Below are 22,963 nucleotides of genomic sequence, written 5' to 3' on the forward strand. Positions count from 1 at the left end.
TGAAAGTATGTAAATGGTTAATAAATTAATATCATTTATGCGCTAATTTCTGTTTTTTATTGATTTTTTAATTATTTTTTTATGTGTTAGGTGCTTTCATTGCCTTAGAAATTGTATTATGACTTGATAGATCAGGCCTGGAAGCCCCCTGGTCTAACACATTATTGATTACTGTGAACCTCATACACCTGAGAGCTTGTCCAAAATGCGAGACAACCAGACCCATTGCCTGAACTTGGGACTGATGTAATTGTCACTTGCTTATTATTACTTACCTGATTTTAAATGGGTAAAGATTTGTGTTCTCTTCCATCTATGGTAAAGATGAGTGGATGTGGCAGAAATGCATCCCACAGAAGCCTGACTTACAGTGCAGGCTGAGCAGGAGTCTAACAGGGCAGTACTTAGTTTGCCACAGTGCTGCCCTGAGAGAAAGGATTTCTGAAATTAGCCATTTCAGTCACAACTCATTGTGCATTAGCCATCCACAATGCGGTTCTTTTAACTGCATGATTGTAACATGCGGCCAAGGCTGCTACGTTTTGGGAATTTACACAAAAAGTTCTCTGTTAGCATATTAAACAAGTCACGGAAGGAACTATTGGTCCTTCCCTGTCCCTGTCTGTGCATGGTGACTTTGTTTTTTCTGCTTGGTTCAAATGAATGCTGCCCTCTGGTGGCACACCAGCCCATGTTTCATTGTGCAAACCTGTTTATAGGAGGATTTTGCTAATTTTGTACAATAATAGTGTTGAGCCATTTTTTAATTAAAAAATATAGATATATTTTTCTTAATTTAAGCTTATTTGAATTTAGGCTGATGGGGGGGCAAGCATAATTGTGCAGAAAACAAAGTATTTATTTTAATTGTAGTTTGTACAATAGTTGTAGTTGAGAAAATATTAATTTACAATGACGATAAGAGACATTGGCATGGATGAACACTTTTGAGGGCTAGGGTGACTAACCTGTTGTTTCCAGACAATTAAGGGGTTTGGGGAAAATAAGAACACAGCAGAAACACCTGTTTTGGGGATGTATTTAACTGCTGTGGACATGTTTGTTGCTGTCAGATGCAGCTAGTACATGCATAAAACTGCATGTCTCAGAATATGTTATGGTTTTGGCTGTGCAGAGCCTTGTAGCCAAGGGCAAATATTCCAAGTGATCCTAGGTACAAGTACACTAATGTAGGAACAAACTTAAAACATACAGGCGTACGAGGCCTTAAAGAACACGCAATAGTAGCCCTTGAGATACCGCATGACCTTCCTAAGTAAGAACACAAAAACACCAGTCACAGTTGAGAACAAGTGTGTATGCTGAAACAAAAATTACTCGGAAGCTGTAATCAAGCACCAATGTAGTACTGTGAGTATCATTTCCCTATCTCTTCCGTGATTCCGCGGCAGATGGTAGACTACAGGAAGCAGAAATTTAACACCGTTGTAGTGGTCTTAATAATACACCCAAGCACAAAATCATTTGTTTCTGATTTGAACTGATCCTGGATCGGGTTATTTGGGGCGAAAGGTACCCGGATCTTGTGTCACGGCGGAAACAAATGTACTTCCAGTGGATTGGTTGTTGTCAGAAATCTCCGCCTCCCGGAACAGGATCCGTTGTCAGTGCTGACGTTGATGATGGCGGCTGTGGACCAGTCTCTCCTGGATCTGACCGATAAAGAGACCCGTGAGAAGCTGTCTTTGTGGGATCGTCGTTCCGATGCTACGGCACCTTTGACAGAAAAGCAGTCGGACTCCATTCTGGAGATCCGTACTGCCGCTGAGACTATACCTGTGCCCACAGAGGTGAGTACAAACCGTGGAAGTACTAGCTAGCATAGTACTAGCTAGCTTGGAACTACAGTTTGTTTTGTGGTTGGCTATGTAGGAAGCCACCTAACTTGCCGACAATGATGCAAATACACAACCAGATAGTGACATGGCATACACATTTGCAGTACAGTTTCCATTTAAAGTGAACAACGAGTTCGTTGGCTATGCAGTGTGCTAGCTAGCTATACAGCCAGCCAGTCAGCTACTGTAACGTCACTGTATTACTCACAACCTTTACAATTTAGTAAATGACAAGTCTACGTACAAGTCAACCAAGTTATGGATGTTATGTTATTACCACAATCGTCACGTAAATAATTTTCCAATGTGCGTGCTACACAAATTACACTGAAATGTTAAGCGTTCCACCTTTTTCATTACCGACCTGTTTGCTTGTTATCGGTATGTGTCTGGAAGATTGGCGATTGTAATTGGTATGATGTTAACTGTGACATATTGTAGACATCTGCATAGTCAATACATTTAGCTAGAATTCCTATGCGTATTCACGGGCTTTTGCACCTTGTAAGCTCGTGCATGACTTTATTGAGATTCCAGTCATTCCTTGAAACCGGTGTAGTTGGCTTAACGACTTCAAATGTCTTCGGACGAACAGGCTGGATTCCAATTGCATTTATTATTTTGTGCTGCCATTGTCCATCAGTGCATGCATGAAAATTCTTGGTTAGGCAATACCCTCAATCTTGTTTAAGAGAGCTATAATGTTTTTTTGTCATTGGTCTAACTTGCACTATGGTACCTGGTTCTGTCTTTTTATATTCTTTATGAATCTCTGAAACCATACTTTTCTGATAGCATTAGCACCATACTAATTTAGCTTATTTATTTCATTAGGGACATGTTGCAGGGTCTTTAATGACAATCTTACGTTGTTCAGAAGTTTCCAATTAAAGTACTGAACAGCACAGTCTGCTGAGTTGCAAGTGCTCACTGGCCGATGATTCTGACCTTTCTAGCTGCCCATAGAGGACCTGTGCAGCCTGACATCGCTGTCCTTGAGCTCCTCCTTCACGGCTGCAGTTCCTGCCTCCACTGAGGATGTCCTGGTGAAGGGCTTCCAGTCCCTGGGTCTGGAGAATACCAGAATAGAGACGGCGCAACAGGTGAGGCGTGTCACAGAGGCTTTCAGTCTCCTCTGAACCTTTTACCCTCTTAGTCTGCTCTGCTGATGTTGCTGTTAGAATCGCATCCCATTGTGAATTCTGGGAAAGCCAACCCTGTTTCCTCTGCTCTCTTGTGCAGTTTTTTTCCTGGTTTTCCAAGTTGCAGTCACAAATGGATCAAGATGAAGGTGCAAAATACAGGTGGGACTCAAAAGACATGCTGCTGTGTGCCTTTTTTTCGGTCTGTTGTTAATTGCAAAGCATCGTGTTCAGGGAGGTCTTCTGCTTGAATAAAGCCAGTTATTTTGTGTGTCTATTTCTTGTGGACATATCAGGAAAATACGGGTCAGCATGAGTTTCCTGAAAGTTTCCCTGACATGTCTATGGATGATTAACTCTCATAGGAAAAACTCTCATGGAAAGTCACTCAATAATATCCTTTTGGAGTACTGCAGTCCCTGGAGCTGTTTGAGTAGGACAGTGATTTTGAAGTTTCCCTGACATGTCTATGGATGATTGACTCTCATAGAAAAACTCTCATGGAAAGTCACTCACTAATATCCTTTTGAGGGACTGCAGTCCCTGGAGCTGTTTGAGTAGGACAGTGAATTTGAAGTCCATGAGTGCATTTATCCTCCTGGAGAACCAGTGCTAAGGTGCAGTTGAAGAAAGCTGCCAGTCGTAATCACTTGCGATGTTCTTGTTTCTGAACTGCTGACCTCTGTAGCTTGATCTTGTCTGCATTGCATGTGCGCATCCTGCAGGAAAACCAGAGAGCATCTGAGCGGGTACCAGGACCAGTGCGATGCCATACTGAACGACGTCAACCAGGCTCTGCAGCAGCTGGATTCCCTGCAGAAACAGTACCTTTTTGTGTCCACAAAAACGGGGACACTGCATGAAGCGTGTGAACAGCTGCTGAAAGAGCAGGTAGCTTTCCACCTGAGTCACCTGACCCTGGCTAGCAGCATCATTTCTACAGCGTCTTAAAGAGATGGTGCATTAACTTTTCTGTAGAACACTTGGAGATGCTGCATTATCGTCTTTGTAGAGCACGTAAACAACCTCTCTGTTGAGCTCTTAAAGGGTATGTGGGATAGTAGCTTTGTAAAGAGCATCCATTAGAAGAAAATGTTCTATGTACAACATTTAAATGAGATGGACTAACCAGCAGGAGATGGAATGGCTTTTCTTTATAGCTTTTTAAGCGTGTGTATATGCAGTTTTTGGTTTTGATTTTCGTATTACGTCACTTAGGGTTTACATTTCTTACATTGAGTTGGAGGATGACTTAGACCATTAAACTCTTCTCAGATTGCTTTTATTACCCTGAACTGGGCAAAAGGGTTTATCATGCACAAACGTAACAGGTTTGTTTTTGACAGTCAGAGCTGGTGAACTTGGCTGAGAGCATACAGCAAAAATTGTCATATTTCAACGAGCTGGAGAACATAAACACGGTATGTAGCTCTTTGTGGTAAAGTGATGTCATTTATGTGTTAATTGACTTGTTCAAATTAGTATTAGTGTTTTGTACATGAGTGCAGGAATTTTTCTAAATGCATCAATGTCTTTGTGTACAGGTTTTTCATTACACTAAACCTGACAGACATGAAGATGTTTAGTCTGACTGCATACCAAGAGCTGTTATGGTTTATGTGGTTTTTACTGTCAAAAATTGATTAGATAACCATAAAATGACATTCCCATGGTCTTAATACCTGGCCAGGCATAAAGGAGGTGGAGAGCACATAAATCTGCTTCTTGGCTTTTACTTGAAATAATGGTACTGATGTATTGTTTAAAATTACATAATACCTGGATTTTTCTTTCTGAAAATATCTGAGTGTGCACACTTTTTACCTCTTTGCAGAAATTGAACTCTCCCACTCTATCCGTGAACAGTGATGGATTTATACCAATGTTGTCAAAGTTGGATGACTGCATAGAATATGTCTCTTCACATGTAAGTGTGGATTACAGAGTATTCATTCATTATTAATTCATTAATTCATCATCAAGAACTTCAAATCATTTTCCTTTTGAAATAGAAAATACTGAATGTTCTTCCACAAGGATTTATCAGAGTGTACATTATAGGTAATCTGAAGTATATAAGACAATTAGTTTAGATAAATTAATTATCTTTAATTAATTATCTAGAAGCTCCAACATGTTTGTGATTGTCAACATCGTTTTTTTATGTCATTTTTGTCTCCCAGCCAAACTTCAAGGACTACCCAGTTTATTTGGCCAAGTTTAAACAATGTCTTTCCAAAGCCATGCACCTGATGAAAACATATACCGTGAACACGCTATACAATCTCACCAGTCAACTGAACAAACGGGTGTGTACATTAACCCTTTGATACAAGCAATTGAGTCCAAAAAAGTAATCACTATTTTATCTGTCTGTTGTAGATAATAAAATACCTAACATCGTAATTATCGTATCACTTTAAATGTATAAGAAAATAAAATTAATTTGATGACAGTTGTTGTAAAAGTGATGTATATGTTGATTAAAATATGATTGCAAAGCATTTTTAAATTTGAATTAGCTAAAGGAGTATTTTTGTTAACTATATCGTTTTTAATTGATATTCATTGATTTATCATGATGGTCATTACTTGTTTGTTTGGATGCTATCTGTCATTTGCAGTTCATGACTAGTGTTTTTTTTTTGTTTTGTTTTTTAAATCGTTTTCCCCTAGGACCCGCTGGGCACAGCAAGTACAGACAACGCCTTTACGCTGTATTACGTCAAGTTCAGAGCCGCTGCGCCTAAAGTCAGAGTGAGTCACGTTCCACGCAGAGCTACTGCACAAACGCACCGCGAGAAAACAGCCACTGACACAATTCACGTGTAGAAAAAATGAACGGATACATCAACGACTTTCAACGCATATATTCCGCATCACTAGCACACAGCCGCTCATGCTTGCAGTGGTGAGTGACTGCAGTGAGCTAGCCGTTTCACACGCGCACAAATGAGCCTTAAAAAAGGCTTTGTTTTTGTTCTCGGTGGAAGCACGGTGATGGGATTCTGCAGCGGTCACTGTGCGGGGGTCCCTGCTGTGTTCGCCACCTTGCCCCCCAGTACTCTGTCACGGTGTTGTTCTCCTCCATGGGGCTCTCAGTCTTGCCCCAAAGCAAACCGATAGCAGTACCGTAGGTACTGAGGAACTATGGGGGTGTTGCGTAACCACAAAGCGCTCTTGTGTGTGCTGTGTGTGTTTGAGCACGGGGTTAGGCCTTGATTTGGAGTTGGTGTTTAAGGTTGATGTTTGAGGTGTAGTTCAGGGTCAGGTTTAAGTGGTAAACGGTTGCTTTTTCTCAGAAAGTTGTCAGGGCACCACCATTAGAGACACCCAAGGGTAGAGCAGTGTTGTGTAATTATTGTTTTTAGTGAGGTCAGTAGTGTGTCTTTTGCAGTGGGTGACTGAACAGGCACATGAGTCTCAATTTTTATGCGAGGGATGTAAAAAAAAAAATGCATTCAAACGGACGCCACAGAATTGCAGTTAAAGAGCGTGCTTGGAAAAGGTCGTTAAACGTTTTTTTTTTTGGATAAAGAATTGTGTTAATTTCCAAACCTTTTAAATGTTCATAAATTCCAAATGTTTGCCAAATTCTTAGAGCTGGAATGTTTTAGCAGTAAAGGTCCATCACCCTTAGTTCATATTCCGCCACTGCTCTCCTTCTGAAAAGTGCTTGTACGTTTTCCAGACGCTGATAGAACAGATTGAACAGAGGTCAGAGAAAATACCAGAGTAAGTACCAGCTTTTTGCTCACTTTTTCACAGTGTACTTAGGACTGTGTTAGGACTGCAGCATTGTGTAAAAGGATTTTTTAATAAATCAGGATGCACTATAGAGAGTACATTTACATGTGTGTGTGCGTGTGTCTGCATGTGTGTACATTGTACGCTGCGCTCCTTCCTCTGTGTGCGAGAGTGTGCACGCGCCCGTGAGAGTGTGTGAGCGTGTGTGTGAGCGTGTACGTGATTGTGTGTGTGCGCGCGCGTGTGCTGTACACACCCCTCCTTCCTGAGTGTGTGTACTGTTTTCTGCAGGTACCAGCAGCTGTTGGGGGAGATTCACCAGTGCTACCTGGACCAGAGAGAGCAGCTTCTGAGTCCCAGCATAACCAGCACCATCACGGATATGACCAGCCAGAACAACAAGGACCACTGTGCCCTGGTGCGAGGGAGAGCCTGCCGTCCTGTTAAATTACTCTACATTACCTTCATTTGGCACACACGTTTATCCAGAGTAGCGTACAATATGTGCACACCCAAGGTCAATAGAGCCAATGCAAACACAGGTCAGATAAAGGACAGTTCTCATCAAGTTGCAGCTAGCAGATGTTGATAGCCATGAACATCAAGTCTAGGTCCCACATTGGAAAGCTATGGCTTAAGCTAGAAGTGAGGCATGATTACATGAGATATGATAAAATAACTACAACATCAAGATGAAGGTGCTAGAACATGGAAGTGCTAGAAGATCACGATACAAGTGATACATGTGACTGATGCTTGGTTGGGGAGAGCCCTGAGGAGCAGTGTAGTGTTAAAGGTCGTCAAGGTAGAAAATACTGGGAAATCTAGTCCAGTGACTGAATCCAATCCATGTGTTCTGCACTGCCACCTGCAGGATTGCTGGTCTCGACTAGGCCTTATTCATACATTTTCATCTTTGATTTGATTCTGTAAGAACAAATAACTGGTTGAGGTTCAAAAGGCAATTGAAGCACAAATCCCTTACGTTCACATTTAAGGTGCCTTGTATCAGTCATTAGTTATGATCGCTGTGACTACTCTGCTTTACTAAGAGGTGCCTGTGTGTGTGTGTGTGTGTGTGTGTGTGTGTGTGTGTTTCTCACCACAGGTTCGCAGTGGCTGTGCCTTCATGGTTCATGTGTGTCAGGATGAACATCAGCTCTACAATGAGTTCTTCTCCAAACCCACACCTAGACTAGAGTGAGTACTGCCTCTTACTGGAAAATATGTTTTTATATTTAATACGGTATCATATGAACAATTTAGCCCTAAAAACCCTGCAAAATGTCAGTCTTAGCTAGCTGGTGAATTGCAACTATAAACAGTAACAGCAGTTCCTGTATGAGTGAAGACATCTTGATGGGAGAACAGAATTATTTTAATAATAATTAGGATATTTTATAATATTTTCAATAGGCTGCCTTTAAGAACACATCCATTTTGTCTGTTTGGGCATTTACCAAAACTGGGCAGCAGAGGGCGCTCCATTTGAGTGTTGTGGTGGGGTAGTGGTGTCAGCTGCCGTGTGCTCGTCTCCATGACAGCGAGCTGCTGGAGAAGCTGTGCCTGTCTCTGTACGACGTGCTGCGCCCCCTCATCATCCACGTCATCCACCTGGAGACGCTGTCCGAGCTCTGCGGCATTCTGAAGAACGAGATGCTGGAGGACCACGTCCACAACAACGGTACTGCCCCGCCTTTGTGTGCGTGTGTGTGTGTGTGTGTGTGTGTGTGTGTGTGTGTGTGTGTGTGTGTGTGTGTGTGTGTGTGTGTGTGTGTGTGTGTGTGTGTGTGTGTGTGTGTGTGTGTGTGTGTGTGTGTGTGTGTGTGTGTTGTTTGTGTGTGTGTGCGCGTGTGTGCGTGCAGGTGAATGCATTCATAGTGTGGCTCTTATGTACATTTAAAGTGAGGACTGTGGCTGTGTGTGTGTGTGTGTGTGTGCGTGCATGCAGGTGCATGCATTCATAGTGTGGCTCTTATGTACATTTAAAGTGAGGACTGTGGCTGTGTGTGTGTGTGTGCAGCGGGGCAGCTGGGAGCCTTCGATACCTTGGTGAAACAGATGCTGGAGGACGTGCAGGAGCGGCTGGTCTACAGGACGCACATCTACATACAGACCGACATCATCGGCTACAACCCCGCGCCTGGTGACCTGGCTTACCCAGAGAAACTGGAGATGATGGAGGTGCGGCCTTTGGTCTGAGTCTGTGTGCGCGTCTCTGTGTGTGCTCGTGCGTCAGTGTGTGCGCGTGTCTGTACCGTGTCTGTGTGTTTTAATGAGGTTCTGACAGACACAGCGCCCCTCGTTCTCTGTGCTCAGCAAATCGCCCAGAGTCTGAAGGAGGAGCAGATGAAGCTGGCGTCTCCTGAGGCCTCCTTCTCTGAGGTGCAGCTGGAGGAGCCCAATGCCAAGAAGAGCTCAGGTACAGCAGAGCAAAGCATGAAATACACACTCACGCATAATCTTTTACACACACACACTCACACACTCTCACACGCTCTCACACACACACACACACACTCACACGCTCTCACACGCTCTCACACACACACACACACACACACACTCACACGCTCTCACACACACATCCACACACCCACACACACACACACGCTCACACGTTCTCACACACTCTCACTCACACATACACACACACACTCTCTCTCTCTCTCTCTCTCTCTCTCTCTCTCACACACACACACACATGCTCTCTCACACACACATGCACACACACACACACACACACACTCAGGTCATGTGTGAGGTATGTTCCTGTGACCATCCCCTCCGCTCTCCCGTCCGCTCTCCCCTCCACACACAGGCGGTACGGAGGCGTCGCGGTCGACGGCCTCCATCTCCCCAGCGGACCTCCACGGTATGTGGTACCCCACCGTGCGCCGCACCCTGGTGTGCCTGTCCAAGCTGTACCGCTGCATCGATGTGAGTATGAGCGTGCTGCACCGCTGGTCACAGAGAATACCACCTCAGGCCTTTACTGTCTGTAGTCTCATTTTCTGTGTGTGTTATGATGGGAAAAGCACTGCTGTACATTGCCTGTTATCTATACTCGGGGCCAGTTTCAGACACAGATTATTAAGGCTAGTCCTTGACTAAATTCAATTTTTAATGGGTGTTCTCCATACAAATCTCTGTTTAGTCTGGGACTAAACTTAATCTGTGTCCGTGAAACCGGCCCTCATGTTTTAACAATGCGTAGATCACTAAGGGCCAGTTTCACAGACACCGATTAAGCATAATCCTAAACTGAATTAAATTTTTAATGGAGATTCTCTATACCAACCTCCGTTTAGTCCAGCATTAAGCTTAGTCTGTGTCCATAAAACCGGCCCTTATATTTTAACAATGCCCAAAAGTTGTGCATCCCTGTTATAGTGACATCTGCATTGAAGGCTGTCTGCCATGGTTGCCACATTTCATTTCTGATGTGATTCATCAGTGAGCAGAATGGTCAGTCTGTAGTGGGATTGTGGTGAAGCAGGAAAACGGCACAATCCAAGGAATTGGATTGGACAGTTCTGAGTTCTGTCATCTTTCGTATTAGAAGAGAGAGCTCATTTGTTCTGTTCCGCAGCTGTTGTCTCTGAGTCAGAGCCTCTGTGCAACTGTGTGGTAATGTCGTTTACCTTCTGTTCCACCAGAGGGCGGTGTTTCAGGGCTTATCGCAGGAGGCTCTGTCTGCCTGCATCCAGTCCTTACTGAAGGCCAGTGATGTCATCACGAAGAACAAGGTTAGTCAGACTCGAGTCAGCCATAGAGGCAGCTGTGCCACAGGTCACACCTGGATCTGCTGCGTCCTCTCTTCCCAGAATTTGTGCATCATGAAAACAGTCTCTTGACCTTTTTATTTTCTCTAGACATTATCCTAGAGAAACCCATTTTGTAGTTTTTTTTATTGTGTGCATATGGGAGTTGTTTTACTGTTGTACAGTTGTCTTTGTATGGTTCTGAATTGAAACTTTGATTTTCATAGAAATGCAACTAAACGGCTAAACTCTCAACATATCATTCTATGGATTCTCACACCATAAAGAAAATACAAGACACTTACAGAACAAAGAAACTGCCAGCATTCCAAATAATTCCGCTTATTCTCAACGACCGTCTCGCTCATAAAATGTGCCGTCTGATTATTCCATTATCAGCGTGTGTGAAGCTTTGATCTTTCACCTGGCTGTCCCATAGCGTAGTATCACTAGTATATGTTACTGTATGCAGGTGACGGGGGCTCTGGACATTGTAGGATGTAGTCAGTAGCCGTAAATGTACAGATGTGGATGGGAGCAGGGTCTGTGTGTCTCCTGGGTGGAGGGGGCTTAGGAGTGAATTCCATCCAGATGTAAGCAGGATCAGAGCAGATGGAGCTCCATGTGCAGCTCTGAGTGAGCCAGCAGTCTCGGCTGCCTGTACTCATCTGACTCAGGCTGGCTGAAGCTGCCTGCCTGCCTGTCTGCCAGCCGGTCTCAGTGGTCCTGGGCTCAAGTTATTCCTCGAATTGGAGACATAGCAGAAACACCAGGGTGCTGCTGGCAGTTACATTTGCTGGCCAGCTGGGGGCAGGTGTCCCTCTGGACCCAGAAGAAATGGTCAGTTCTGCTTGTACGGCGATCAGGATCCTGGGCTGTAGGAGATATTGTTCTTGACAGTGTTCTGGTACAAAATGGCTGCTGTGCATCAACTCGGTGGGGGCTTTGCAGTCTTCAGAAAGATTGGAACTTTCCTAATTGACTGTGCTCATTTGCTCATGTGCTAATCTCTTTAATGGTTTCATTTAACTGGGAATTAAAGGGCACCATGGGATTGATTTAGCCTTACCCTCTCGATTCATTGGGCTACAGAGTCCAGTGATAGGCCTGGATATGTCTGAACAGTGATCTGCTGGTGACTTGCAACAGGAGAATTTTATTTCTCTGTGCAGACACTGAGTCATTATCTGTTGTCTGTGTTGGTGTATGAAGTGGCTACTGTGTTGAAAACCGACCAGCTGCAGTGGGCTTAAAGGGATTGTCCAACTTATTGAAAAATTTGTCTTTGTTTCTCTTACCCGTAGTTAGATAAGATGCCAATTTCATCCATGTACGTTCAGTACAGAAATATTGGACAATGTCTACGGGCTGCATGCTAAGTGTTACCTCTGTGAGCGGCTGCAGATGGAAGCCATGTTAGCTTTGCTATTAGTGATTAGTGAAAGACACTGTCCAAAATCTCCAAGAGCGGACTTATTTGCACTTGCTTCTTGCGTGTTTATGTATAAACACGCAAAACAAGTAAAAATGTAAACAGAAAATGCTTCGTTTTAGAGCTAACGTTGCTTCCATCTGCAGCCATTCATAGTGTTAGCATAGTTAGCATGCAGCCCGTAGATATTGTGGCAGGGGTGGCTGAATGTTTGCTTTTGTGTGCAGACTCAGATCGACGGCCAGCTGTTTCTCATCAAACACCTGCTGATCATGCGGGAGCAGATCGCTCCCTTCCACACAGACTTCTCCATCAAGGAGATCTCTCTGGACCTCAAGAAAACGAGAGGTGAGGTTCACGTTTTTACTTTTGCGTTAAGGTGCGCGGTCGACTGCTGCAGCGGTCATAGAGCCAAGCGGGGGCCCCGCGCCCGTAAATCACTCTAGCGGACGGAAATACGGGCAGATTTATTGTGGACCTGTTTCTGTTATTTTATGTGCGGTCAGATGATTTAATGTCATAATCAAAATAAAAATAAATTTCCCATTCGTTCAGTTAGCAGCTCTAAAAGCAGCATTGTGTTTACTTCTGAAATGGTTTGGTAAAGGCCCTGCTACAGGATGCTAATCTCCAGACATGACCGGGACGTGCGGTCGCTAAGAATGAATATTGGAAGAGCACCTAGTATTGAACACTAGTGGTGAGCACTGGCCTTGCTGTGATATCTGGTTGAGTGACAAAAATTTGCTTTATTCACAGACGCTGCATTCAAAATCTTCAACCCCAAGAAGGTTCCCAGTTTCTTCAGGTTCAACAGCCACAACGCCATCCTAGAATTCCTTCTCGAGGTGAGATTTTCTTTAAGGAATACTGTCACACCTGGCGTACATTTGGGAGATAATCATGCAGTTGCAGTCGTAAGCCAGTGTACAGCGTTTGCAGGTGTCCTGTAAGGTGCTTAAAATTATTTGGGGAAGAATGTGCTGAATTGGAATCTTTTTTAAAACAGTTGCCTGTGTTGCCTTAAACCTGCGTGAAAATGGGGTATGTTTTATTTGTTTTTGATCCTCTTGAATGATCCCAGTGAGATCTTCCCTTGCAGAGAGGGAGATGCAGTTGAATTATAATTATTATGTGACGGAATATATTTTTTTGGCCCCCAGGGTACGCCGGAGATCAAGGAGCACTACATCGACTCTAAGAAGGACGTGGACCGGCACCTGAAGTCCAGCTGCGAGCAGTTCATCCAGCAACAGAGCCGCCTCTTTGTGGGAAACCTGGAGGAGTTCCTCACCAAGGTTCGAGCAGAGAGCGTAAACACGGGCTGGACGGACAGCGGCACGCGGTGCTTTGCCTTCTGTTCCTTTAAGCTCAAAGGGACGGGAAGGGCTTATCTCTTTCTCAGAGGAAGTAGACCCTGGAGGGGGGGGCAGGGGGTATTAAAGGTCGACATAATTCTTAACATTGCTTCCTGGCCTGTCAGCTTCATTTCAGTGCATATTGGTTTGAGCAAGACAAACGATGGCCTGTTGGCAAGCAGAGACCAGTGTATATTTTTGAATGTTGTTGTTTCTCTGGTTGGGAGGAGGTTGGGTTTTGTGAGAGGCAGCAGTGTAGGGAGAGCTTAGTAAAACCAGCCGATGAAAGAGTTTTGGGGTGCTGCTGCCCTATTGCTTAGTTTGTGCAGGTGTTTTCTCTTTGTTTGGGTGCTGTAACCCTATTGGTTAATTGATGCTGGAGTTTTCCCTTTGTTTGGGTGATTGGTTATTGATGGCGGTGTTTTCTTTCTGTTGCCGTTGCAGGTGTCTGCGCTGAAGACCATGGCCATCCAAGGAGGCCCCACGTATAACCTTTCCCAGCAGCCCTGGGCACAGCCTGGTCAGAGACGCACGCGCGCACACACACACACACACACACACACATACACACACACACACGCACACAGGTCACACGTTAATGCGCACATGCACGTACGCACAAACACACACCGTCCATACCCTGCCTATGTTATGTCCATGCATTGCCAATTTGGACTGTCAAGCGTGATCCCTATAGGGCTGTTGTTTTTTCACTGGTTTTGGGTGCAGCTAATTCCCTGGACTTAATGTTTTCCTATACACAATTAGTTACTGTAACACGTTTCTTTGGCTAATTGTACAGTTGCTATCTTAAAATGTTTTATGTGTTCACTTCAACAAAATAAGCGCTGCCGTGAAAGCATATGACTGCAGTAATTAAGAGCACATGTAGCACACACACGTCAGTGCCTGATCTACAGGGGAGACTGTGTGTAGAATCACTTCTCTTCTGTCTGCGTCACTGTGCCGACCGGTTTCCCCTGCAGCCAAGATCAACGAGACGGTGATGACTACGTACCGCGTGATGAAGACCAAGCTGCCCGGCACCATGCAGAGAATGTCTCTGTACCTGGCCAACAGGGACACGGAGTTCATCCTCTTCAAGCCCGTTCGGGTGGGTCCTGCTCTAGCGTAATGTGGTTTTCTACGCCACATCTTCCAACAGTGACGCCACCTTTCTGCGCTCGGAGACCTAACAGAGGTCACCCGCTGAATTTGGGTGGCTGTATGAGAGCAAAAGGGATCCCAAATGTATCAAGTCATTTTCAGCCTATTATAATATGTCCAAACCAAGCAACAGTTGGAAAATCTTTACCGTCATCATTATATGAAAAAATGCAGAGGAGAAATGAAATTGTGGCTGAGAGGAGAAGTGAGTGAGTTTTATTAAGCTGGCTCCTGACTGTGAGTTTTTGTGTTTTGTTTTTTTGTCTGTACAGAACAACATCCAGCAGGTGTTCCAGAGGCTACACGCTCTACTGCAGGAGGAGTTCAGTGGGGAGGACCTGCAGATCATAGCCTGTCCCTCTATGGAGCAGGTAAACCCAGCCTAAACACATACCTGTCCCTCTATGGAGCAGGTAAAGTCAGCCTAAACACATACCTGTCCCTCTATGGAGCAGGTAAAGTCAGCCTAAACACATACCTGTCCCTCTATGGAGCAGGTAGACCCAGCCTAAACGTACACCTGGTCTTTTATAGCACAGGTGACATGTACACAAACACATACCTGTCCATTTATAACACAATAGATAGTTATATTATTTATTGTAATACGTATTAATACTAATAATTAACATCATCGGTTTTTACTAAAACCTTGCGTATTTGAGTCCAAGAAGCTGTTGAAAAATTGAAACATTTCATAGCTGTGCAAACTCTGAGCTCCATCCAGGCACACAAATATGTGTCAGCTTCATGATAAGGGTGTGACAGGTGAATCCTCAGGTCACATGACCCATTACTGCTGCAGCACTGTAACACACTCTCTTCGCCCCCAGATAAACCTGTTGCTGTCTGTGAATAAGTAGCTCCCAAATAAGGACTGGAGGCGGGGCACCCTCGACGGGGGCGGGACTACAGCGAGACCAGGGGGCGGGGCGCACCGGCGTCCTTCGGACTGCTGAGACCACCGGGTTGTGGGGGCGGGGCCAGGCTTGGCCTTGGGCTCCAGGGCTGTAGCAATCCCCTGAGGGACTGGACTGTGAGAACATCGCTGGTCGGTGTGGAGTCACACTACCAAAGACCGCTTTGCACTGTCCGTGTGGTTTTGGCAAAGATCCGCAGGTCGGACAGAGCAGACGTCCGGCCCAGAGAACTAAAAATTTCTTGTTACTAAAATGAGGGCATAAGGGCGACTCTGGGGGGTTTTTTTTTTCGGAACAGCGATGTAGCTGCTTTGGGAGTCTACATCACAGAAACTGTATTTTGGGTGAGGTGGGTATTTAACAAGGCAAATATCTGTGAATCGATGTTAGTGATGTCACTCAATCAGGCCAAGCACCTTATTGGAGGTCTAATGCTGAAGGTAAGAGTGGACGGGGTTTTTTGTGTTGGGCGATGATGAAATGGCTCGTAATTTACATGGAACCCAGACTTGGGGGGTTTTGGGCAACATTACAGGTGACATGATGTAATACAGATTAGTCTGTATTCTCAATCTTGAGTTCCATAAGCACTTCAGCTTCATTTTCCTTTTTCAGTATAATTGGCTTCTAGCACCAATATCTAAATCGCTTTTCAAGCTAAATATTAGCATGCTAGTGATCAATGAAGGGGATGCAGTTTTAAAAAACATTTGAACAAAAGTCTCATTTATCTGTGCTGTGGTCTGCACTACGTGGTGGAGCGTGGGGCCCAAAATGGCCGACAGCTTGGATGTGAGGTCTGAATTCACAAGTACCCATACACCCCCAAGGGATGGGCAATGGAAAAACACAAAGTAAGGAAAGTTGTAGCTTGAATATTTACAGATGATTGGTGGACTGTGCAGTTTGTATGAATGTAGCTAGAAACGTTGTGTTTTATGTAGGGCGTAGTGCACAGGCATCAGACTCCCATCCTGGAGGGCCGCAGTGTCTGCTGGCTTTCTGTGTTTAAGCACCAGTGATTCATTTAAGTCGTTGATTGGTTAGCGAGTTCACAGGCCTTGCTCTCGAAGGCTTTTATTGGCTGCTGACTGAAAGGAAACCACAGATACCTGCAGATGCCACGGCCCTCTGGAACTGGAGTTTGACCCTCTTGGCATGGAGGTTGCAATGGCGAAGTACTTCAGGTGCTCTTTAGATGGCTTTCTTTATGAAGAAAAGGCAAGTGCTTTGCTTGCTATTTTTTCCTCATGGTTTTATTTGTCCATTTAAAAGTTTCTGGTGTTTTTCATTTTCATTTGTCTCCCTTTTATGATTATGTTGCATATTATGGTTTTTTTAAATATATTAAACCAGCCTAGGCGTGCAAATGGGAAAATCACGTGGTAATTCAATCCAAATGCCATCATTACTGTAATGTGAAATTTGATCCAATGAAAGATGGGCCTTTTATTTTGTTACGCTGTCTCCACCAAAGCTGTGCCTGATTTATGTGTATAAAAGCAGCACAAATGTGATGAAGTCTGAATTTCTGGTGGTCGTGGGATTTGATGTTCTGGTCTGAGAGATGCCCATTCCAACTTCAGTAGAGTGGCGGTTCCTTCTCTGTTCCCCTCTCCCTGCTTTCCTTGTTGGAATGAGGGCAGGATAGACCGTGTCTGTCTGTAGACGGTGTCTGTGTCTGTCTGTAGACAGTCTCCTCCTTCCCATTTCCTTCTTTCCCACCTGCCATGTCTGGTGTAGAATGTTGTCTTTGTAGTGCGGGCAATAGCCAGCTCTAGTGTTTTGCTGGCCCGAAACAAGAATGCTGTTGTGGTCCCAAAACCGCTCCAACGTGAATCACACCCACCACTTAAGCTTGAATCGTGTGGCCTGGGGATGTGTATGGCCCTGAACAACTGTGTAGAGCAGGGGGGTCCATTTTTATCTGAAAAAGACTGGTGTGTGGGTGCTGGTGTTTGTTTTAGCCCAGCGCTAACACACCTGATTCTACTTATCAAGATGTTAATGAAAGACCATGATTAGTTAATTAGTAGAATCCGGTGTGGTAGTGCTGGGCTACAGCACAAACCTGCGCCCACACCGGCCCTTTTCGGATTAGATTGCACCCCCCTGGCATGGAGTGCTTATGGCTCTGGTGGGCAGTATCTTTGTCTCTCAGGTTCTATTAGGTGGTGTGCTAAAGAGGAAACGCAAGGTGACGTGTCTGTGTGTCAGTCTGTACAGCACAGTACAGATTGAGGTTTTTGGCCAACTTCAGACTGTGTTGGTGTTTGTGTTCCCTTAACCTATGCAAGTTGATCAACACTGCATTTAATATATGAATAAAAATATAATTTCCAGGTTTTTTATATACAGATAAAGGGTTATTGTGGCTACTAGCTATTGTCCTAACAATGCAGTTCACTGCGTGTTGCAGCTCTAAATATTTTTATTATGGGTCAACTTCAGTTGTATGGTAATTGCAGTGCTGAAGGGTATTCTGGCCTTCTTTTCCAAAGGTAACGTCAATGAATCTACTAGAAAAATGTTAAGAGGTGGAAAATGGAATGGAGTATGAACTGTTCTAATGACCATGATCAGAAATGTAATATTTAGTTTATGAAAGTGCACCACGCAAAATACAGGTGGTTATGAAAATGTGTTTGAAATGTTTTATGGAAACTGAGAGCCCAGGTTATCAGGATGGTGTCTCCTGAAGGAAGAGGTCATTTGAATTGGAAGGGGATGAGCAGGTTGTCTCTCGTATTGCTCTTCATCATGAGGGATGTTGTTTTGAAGCTTCTTAAACTGTGTGTAAGTCTTGTCAAATTCCTCTCCTTATGAGTGTTTTGGGCTTTCACACCTTGTTGTGGCTGTGAGCCTGGTGTCCTTCCTTCTCTGGACATCCTGCATATCTCTCGCCATCACTGGAGTGGGATTATTCCAATAGTCACCACATCTCCCAGAATGCCCTGCCTTTGGCCTGATGATGTCACCAGGTCTCCCAGAATGCCCTGCCTACAGCCTGATGATGTCACCACATCCCCTAGAATCCCCTGCATACCGCCTGATGTTGAATTCTCCCTCCACTGTGTGCATGTCACCACTGTTGGGCCAGTTTCTCCTGCTCCTCCCTGGACAACCTTCCTCCCCATAACCCCCTAACCCCCAACCCGACAGCTGAACATGGAGCCTTTGGTGGAGCATCTCATCTCAGCTTGAAAGATCTTTTTTTGTTTGGGATGTGAGAACCGGGGCCTCATGAACCCCCATAACTGGTGGAGCTGACATGTGGTGTCAAACCAGTGACCTGTCGGAAGTGCTGTCCACAGGAAAATGCTATGATTGACAGCGGAATTCAAAGCCGGAAGTCACTGATAACATGCAGCTGTGCCGCCATTTTGGTGGTTCGTGAGGTCCCCGCTGTCTTGTCCACTACCTACATCTTATCTCCATGTTAATTGTTGATTGTAGACTTTATGTCAATAGCACCGCATTTATATTTGCTGTATATTATTTTTATTTTATATTTTTTGTATCTGGGTTGATTTAAACCTCTGTGTTCCATAATCAGGCTAAGATGGTGATTTTTTTTCCTCCCTTTTTTTTGTCATTATTTTGCACTGTGTAGAATTATCCAGTGGCTCTCAATTAGAAGAACGCAGCCTGATGAATCCTGAAGTGTACATCACTGACGTGTAAATTAATTTTATTCTTCCAATAATTTTATTCTTCCAATTAACAATATCAGATCTTACACCATGGTTTATATAAAATTTGAACTATAACTACGTTTTCTTAAACAATTCTGTGTATAACAGTGTATATAACAGTAAGCTATTTATCTATTCTGATTGAGATGGGTATTAAATAAAGCCTTTCATGTCTTAGTTTCCGGCAATTTCTTTTTCAGTGTTATGGTTCTGTTATAATGCAATGAAAGATACTTGGGACATGTTTTTTTTTGTTGTGGAATATAATGTCATTTTGCAATTCAGAGCTTTTATCCAGCACAGACCTCTGTAGCTTTAGGGTGAATGTGCAGTCTGGTCTGGTGGGGGGGGTGGATGAACGGAACTGGGCTGGGATGGGGGGGTGGTGCTGGTGGGGGTGGGAGTGGCAGCACTGAGCTGAAATTGGGGTTGGGGGAAATGGAACTTGGCTGAGATGGGGGAGTGTCTGTATGAGGTTTCTTGGAAAGCTACTACCACTGTCTTTTCAGCTGCTGTTTAAACACCATTTTGAATTACAAGGACACGGTGTCATTGATGCAAAGCACCACTCTCACCAATTTTAGCTACTTGAGTGCTAATAGCTCCCCCTTGTGGAGAATCTTCAGCCTGTTAAATGTCAGTCCGTCAGTCCGTCAGTCAGTCAGTCAGTCACAAGCCAGGTCTAGGAGGTGCTTTGCATCTAAAAATCAATTGACAACATCACTTACAACTACCTGACATTCTGATTACCTACAAGGTCACATTGGCGCATTCCTTTCTGTAGAAGGAGTGACCTATGCATTGGAGTCTGCTCCTCCTCCAGAAACAGACCTTGGTCAAAGGTACCATGCACTGCTTTAGCTGAGCAGATTCCTATGTGCTCATCCCAAATGGCTAACATTTCACATTTTTACTTGCAGCAGTTCAAGCTTGGGCACCTTGTCCATGGGCACAGTTGCCTCTCAGGGATTTGATCCTTCAGCCTTGTGAATTCAGGTAATTATGTCCACAGTACTCACCTGTCATATCCAGCACTGGGGACTACGAAAGTGATCATAGGTAAACCTGCAGACTAACACAATCAACTCTTTACCATGCACGGTAGCATGCCTCCAAATCTGCTCGGTTTTCTTTTATACTGTAGTCCTGAGTGGCTCAGTGGTGCTCATCCTGAAGGTGATTATCCCACCCTCAGGAAGAGCTCCACATTCTAGACATCGTTATATTGGGTTCAGGCTTAAGTTTGCCGTCATGGTGGAAGCATGGTTAGAGTTTCTGTACTGGTTCTGTACTCTGCATAGAGTAATCTTGAGTTTGAGTCCAGGCTTGAACTTGTCATCATGGTGGAACGCGGTTACAGCCTGTGTGCTGTGTGCAGACCACGGCACAAAGTCACCCAGGCATGTGAGCTCCTCGCTGCAGGGTGACTAAAGTTCCTGGTGGATTTACCCGCACACACAGTCAGATCTGTATCTGTAGGACGCCCCCAGTTTCACAGTCAGGAAAATGAAGCTTTTTTTTTTTTTTTTGTGCATTTGTCTTCTGTCTCCAGAAAATACACCGTTCTTTGCTGAAACTCACCTTGCTGCTGGCTGGCACCACTGGCTATATCCATGTTATTAAATAATTACAGGCACTATTAAACTGTTAAATGACTGGTGTATATCTTTGCTGTAAGACGCACAACAATTCTTGCAAGAGGCGGGAATTGCGATCTATCAATCGGCAACCTTATCACGGAGAGGAAGTGACTGCCAATCTCTTCGACCAGTCATCTGTAGACAAATCTGTAAATCAAATAAATCTGTAAATCTCCCCTTCAGAGATCTGGAGCCAAAATGGCACTCGGCTCTCACAACCGCTTCTGTTTAAAACTTGGCATTGCATTCCGGAGCCCTAGAACGCAACCCAGGTGTATGACCTTTTACCTTAGTTATGTACTTGCACTCTCAACTAAAAATTGGTGGGAAGAACATAGAATTTTTATGTCATATAACTTTGCCTATTGTTAGTTCTTCTTTATTTCTTTGTCATTAGATTTTTAAACATTTTCTGGGTATTCACATTTTATTTTTGGATTAATTTACATCAGTTTGATTCTGAGCTGAGTTGGGCAGTGTACATGTTGGGTGACTTTCCATCATGTGTTACCTGTGGTAATATATTTGGCTGGGTGGTTTCACTTGTTTGAAAGCCAGCCATCTTAAATGCTTCTGTGAATCAAGCGGCAGAAGGAATGCGTAAAGTTTATCAGTTACTAATTCAAACACTGAAGACACAGGGCTGCCATTGTACGCAAAGGAAACATCAATCATATGCTTTCTTGTTGGGTTATGAGTTTGAAGCTCTGCTGAGTTAAACATCAATGCTGTTCAAATCAGGAAACTCCAGATGCCCTGCTTCCCCCCTGCCACCCCCTGCCTGAGTAACTGGGGTGATGTTCTGGACAGTGTTCTGGGTGGAGGTCTGAGCAGGCTGTGTGTCTGCTGTTGCTCAGACTTTTCTTTTTGCTTCTCTGGTGCTCCTTCGGCCCTGTGCACAGTCACATGTTACTGTGAGTCTCAAATCAACTCTGACATCGGGCTCATAAACAGCGCGAGTTGAATTAACGTTGAATGTTTTCTGCGTGGGCTGTTGTGAGACTGACTGATCCTGATTCAGCCTCTCCTCTGTGCTTAGTCCTTAGTCCAAGCTCAGCAAGGTGAGACGAGCCTCCGTTCCTCCTCCTCCTCTCGACCTGTTCTGACTACGAACTGATCTCATCGCCAGCCTAGTCAGACTTACTCATTCGGACAAACAGCAGCTCTCTGTTTGAAGAAAACAAAGAGCCTGGAGGATACTGAGTCATTTAAGTGAGGGGCAAGTGGTTTTCCAGGTGTTAAGGATAGCTGGCACCTTTAATGATAAAGAGATAGCCAAATAAAAATTTTTTAAATACCGCTGTATGTTCTTGCTTTGGATATGCATGTGATCAATTTTCTATATTGTTCTAAAGTTATATTTTGTTCAGATTTTCTATATCAAATTACTGCTTAAGGTTTTATGGTGTTATAGAGCATACTTTAATCTGTGATCACTGCAATAACGGAGAACGATTTGTGCTGAAGGATGAATCAACCTAACAATATGAACTATTGAACTATAATTTGTTTCCTATTTCCCACAAAATTAAGATAATGTAGACAAATCTCATCCCAACTAAATTGCTAGTCTTTCATATTGGTCAAAGGTTCAAACTGAACAGCTGAATTGCATGTATTTCATTCCACTGAATACAGTCAATTGGATGGTCACCGTACAGTTCAGATTTGTCATTAGATTTCCATTTGGCCTCTGGCAAGCTGCTGCTAAAGCCAGTATTCATGTACTTATCCAATCTAGAAATATCTTTAATTAAATTTGAAAAATTAGAATGGAGTCATTGTGTCCTTCCTTGAGCGATACAGTATCTGTGGAGATAAATACACTGGAAGGACAAAAAGTGTATTCAATTAAAAGCTTAATATTACATTTTTCCTCAGGGAAATTTATTGCTCGACATTACTGCACATTGTTCTTTCATAAGACAGCAGATATGTTACAATCCCTGCCAATATTTTTTATATACTGCATTTTATAATTGCAAAATGGCATAAAAATTGAACAATGTGTTTTGTAGTATTCAGCAAAATTCTTCTGTTTTTTCTCCTTTGTTTCCCAGTTTGTGGTCAACGGTATGGAGTCAGAGACCCATGGATCTTCCAGTGCTAAGCTTGCCAGGTCAGTTTTGTAAATGATATTTGTTCTCAATTACATTTACCTGGTTGAATAAAGGGTAAATCATTTTGTTTTTATTAACTTTGATAGATACTCTCTATTTGGTTGGTAAAGTAATGGGCC

At 43.9% G+C, this 22,963-nt stretch overlaps 1 protein-coding gene across 1 annotated transcript; it reads left to right on the forward strand.

The window, feature by feature from the left end:
- Positions 1–1,596: 1,596 nt before the first annotated feature.
- Positions 1,597–19,261, forward strand: cog3 (component of oligomeric golgi complex 3). The gene is made up of 23 exons (XM_064311294.1): positions 1,597–1,811; positions 2,816–2,962; positions 3,102–3,163; positions 3,727–3,892; positions 4,348–4,422; positions 4,836–4,928; positions 5,185–5,310; positions 5,678–5,758; positions 6,693–6,736; positions 7,040–7,166; positions 7,857–7,948; positions 8,293–8,432; positions 8,772–8,932; positions 9,068–9,170; positions 9,570–9,688; positions 10,408–10,497; positions 12,172–12,292; positions 12,704–12,792; positions 13,108–13,242; positions 13,747–13,822; positions 14,289–14,416; positions 14,742–14,840; positions 15,303–19,261. The coding sequence occupies exons 1-23, from the start codon at positions 1,641–1,643 to the stop codon at positions 15,330–15,332; spliced, it is 2,475 nt and encodes an 824-aa protein (XP_064167364.1). The 5' UTR covers positions 1,597–1,640; the 3' UTR covers positions 15,333–19,261.
- Positions 19,262–22,963: the final 3,702 nt, after the last annotated feature.

The sequence above is a fragment of the Anguilla rostrata genome, chromosome 15 (assembly GCF_018555375.3).
Source record: "Anguilla rostrata isolate EN2019 chromosome 15, ASM1855537v3, whole genome shotgun sequence".
Classification (NCBI taxonomy): domain Eukaryota; kingdom Metazoa; phylum Chordata; class Actinopteri; order Anguilliformes; family Anguillidae; genus Anguilla; species Anguilla rostrata.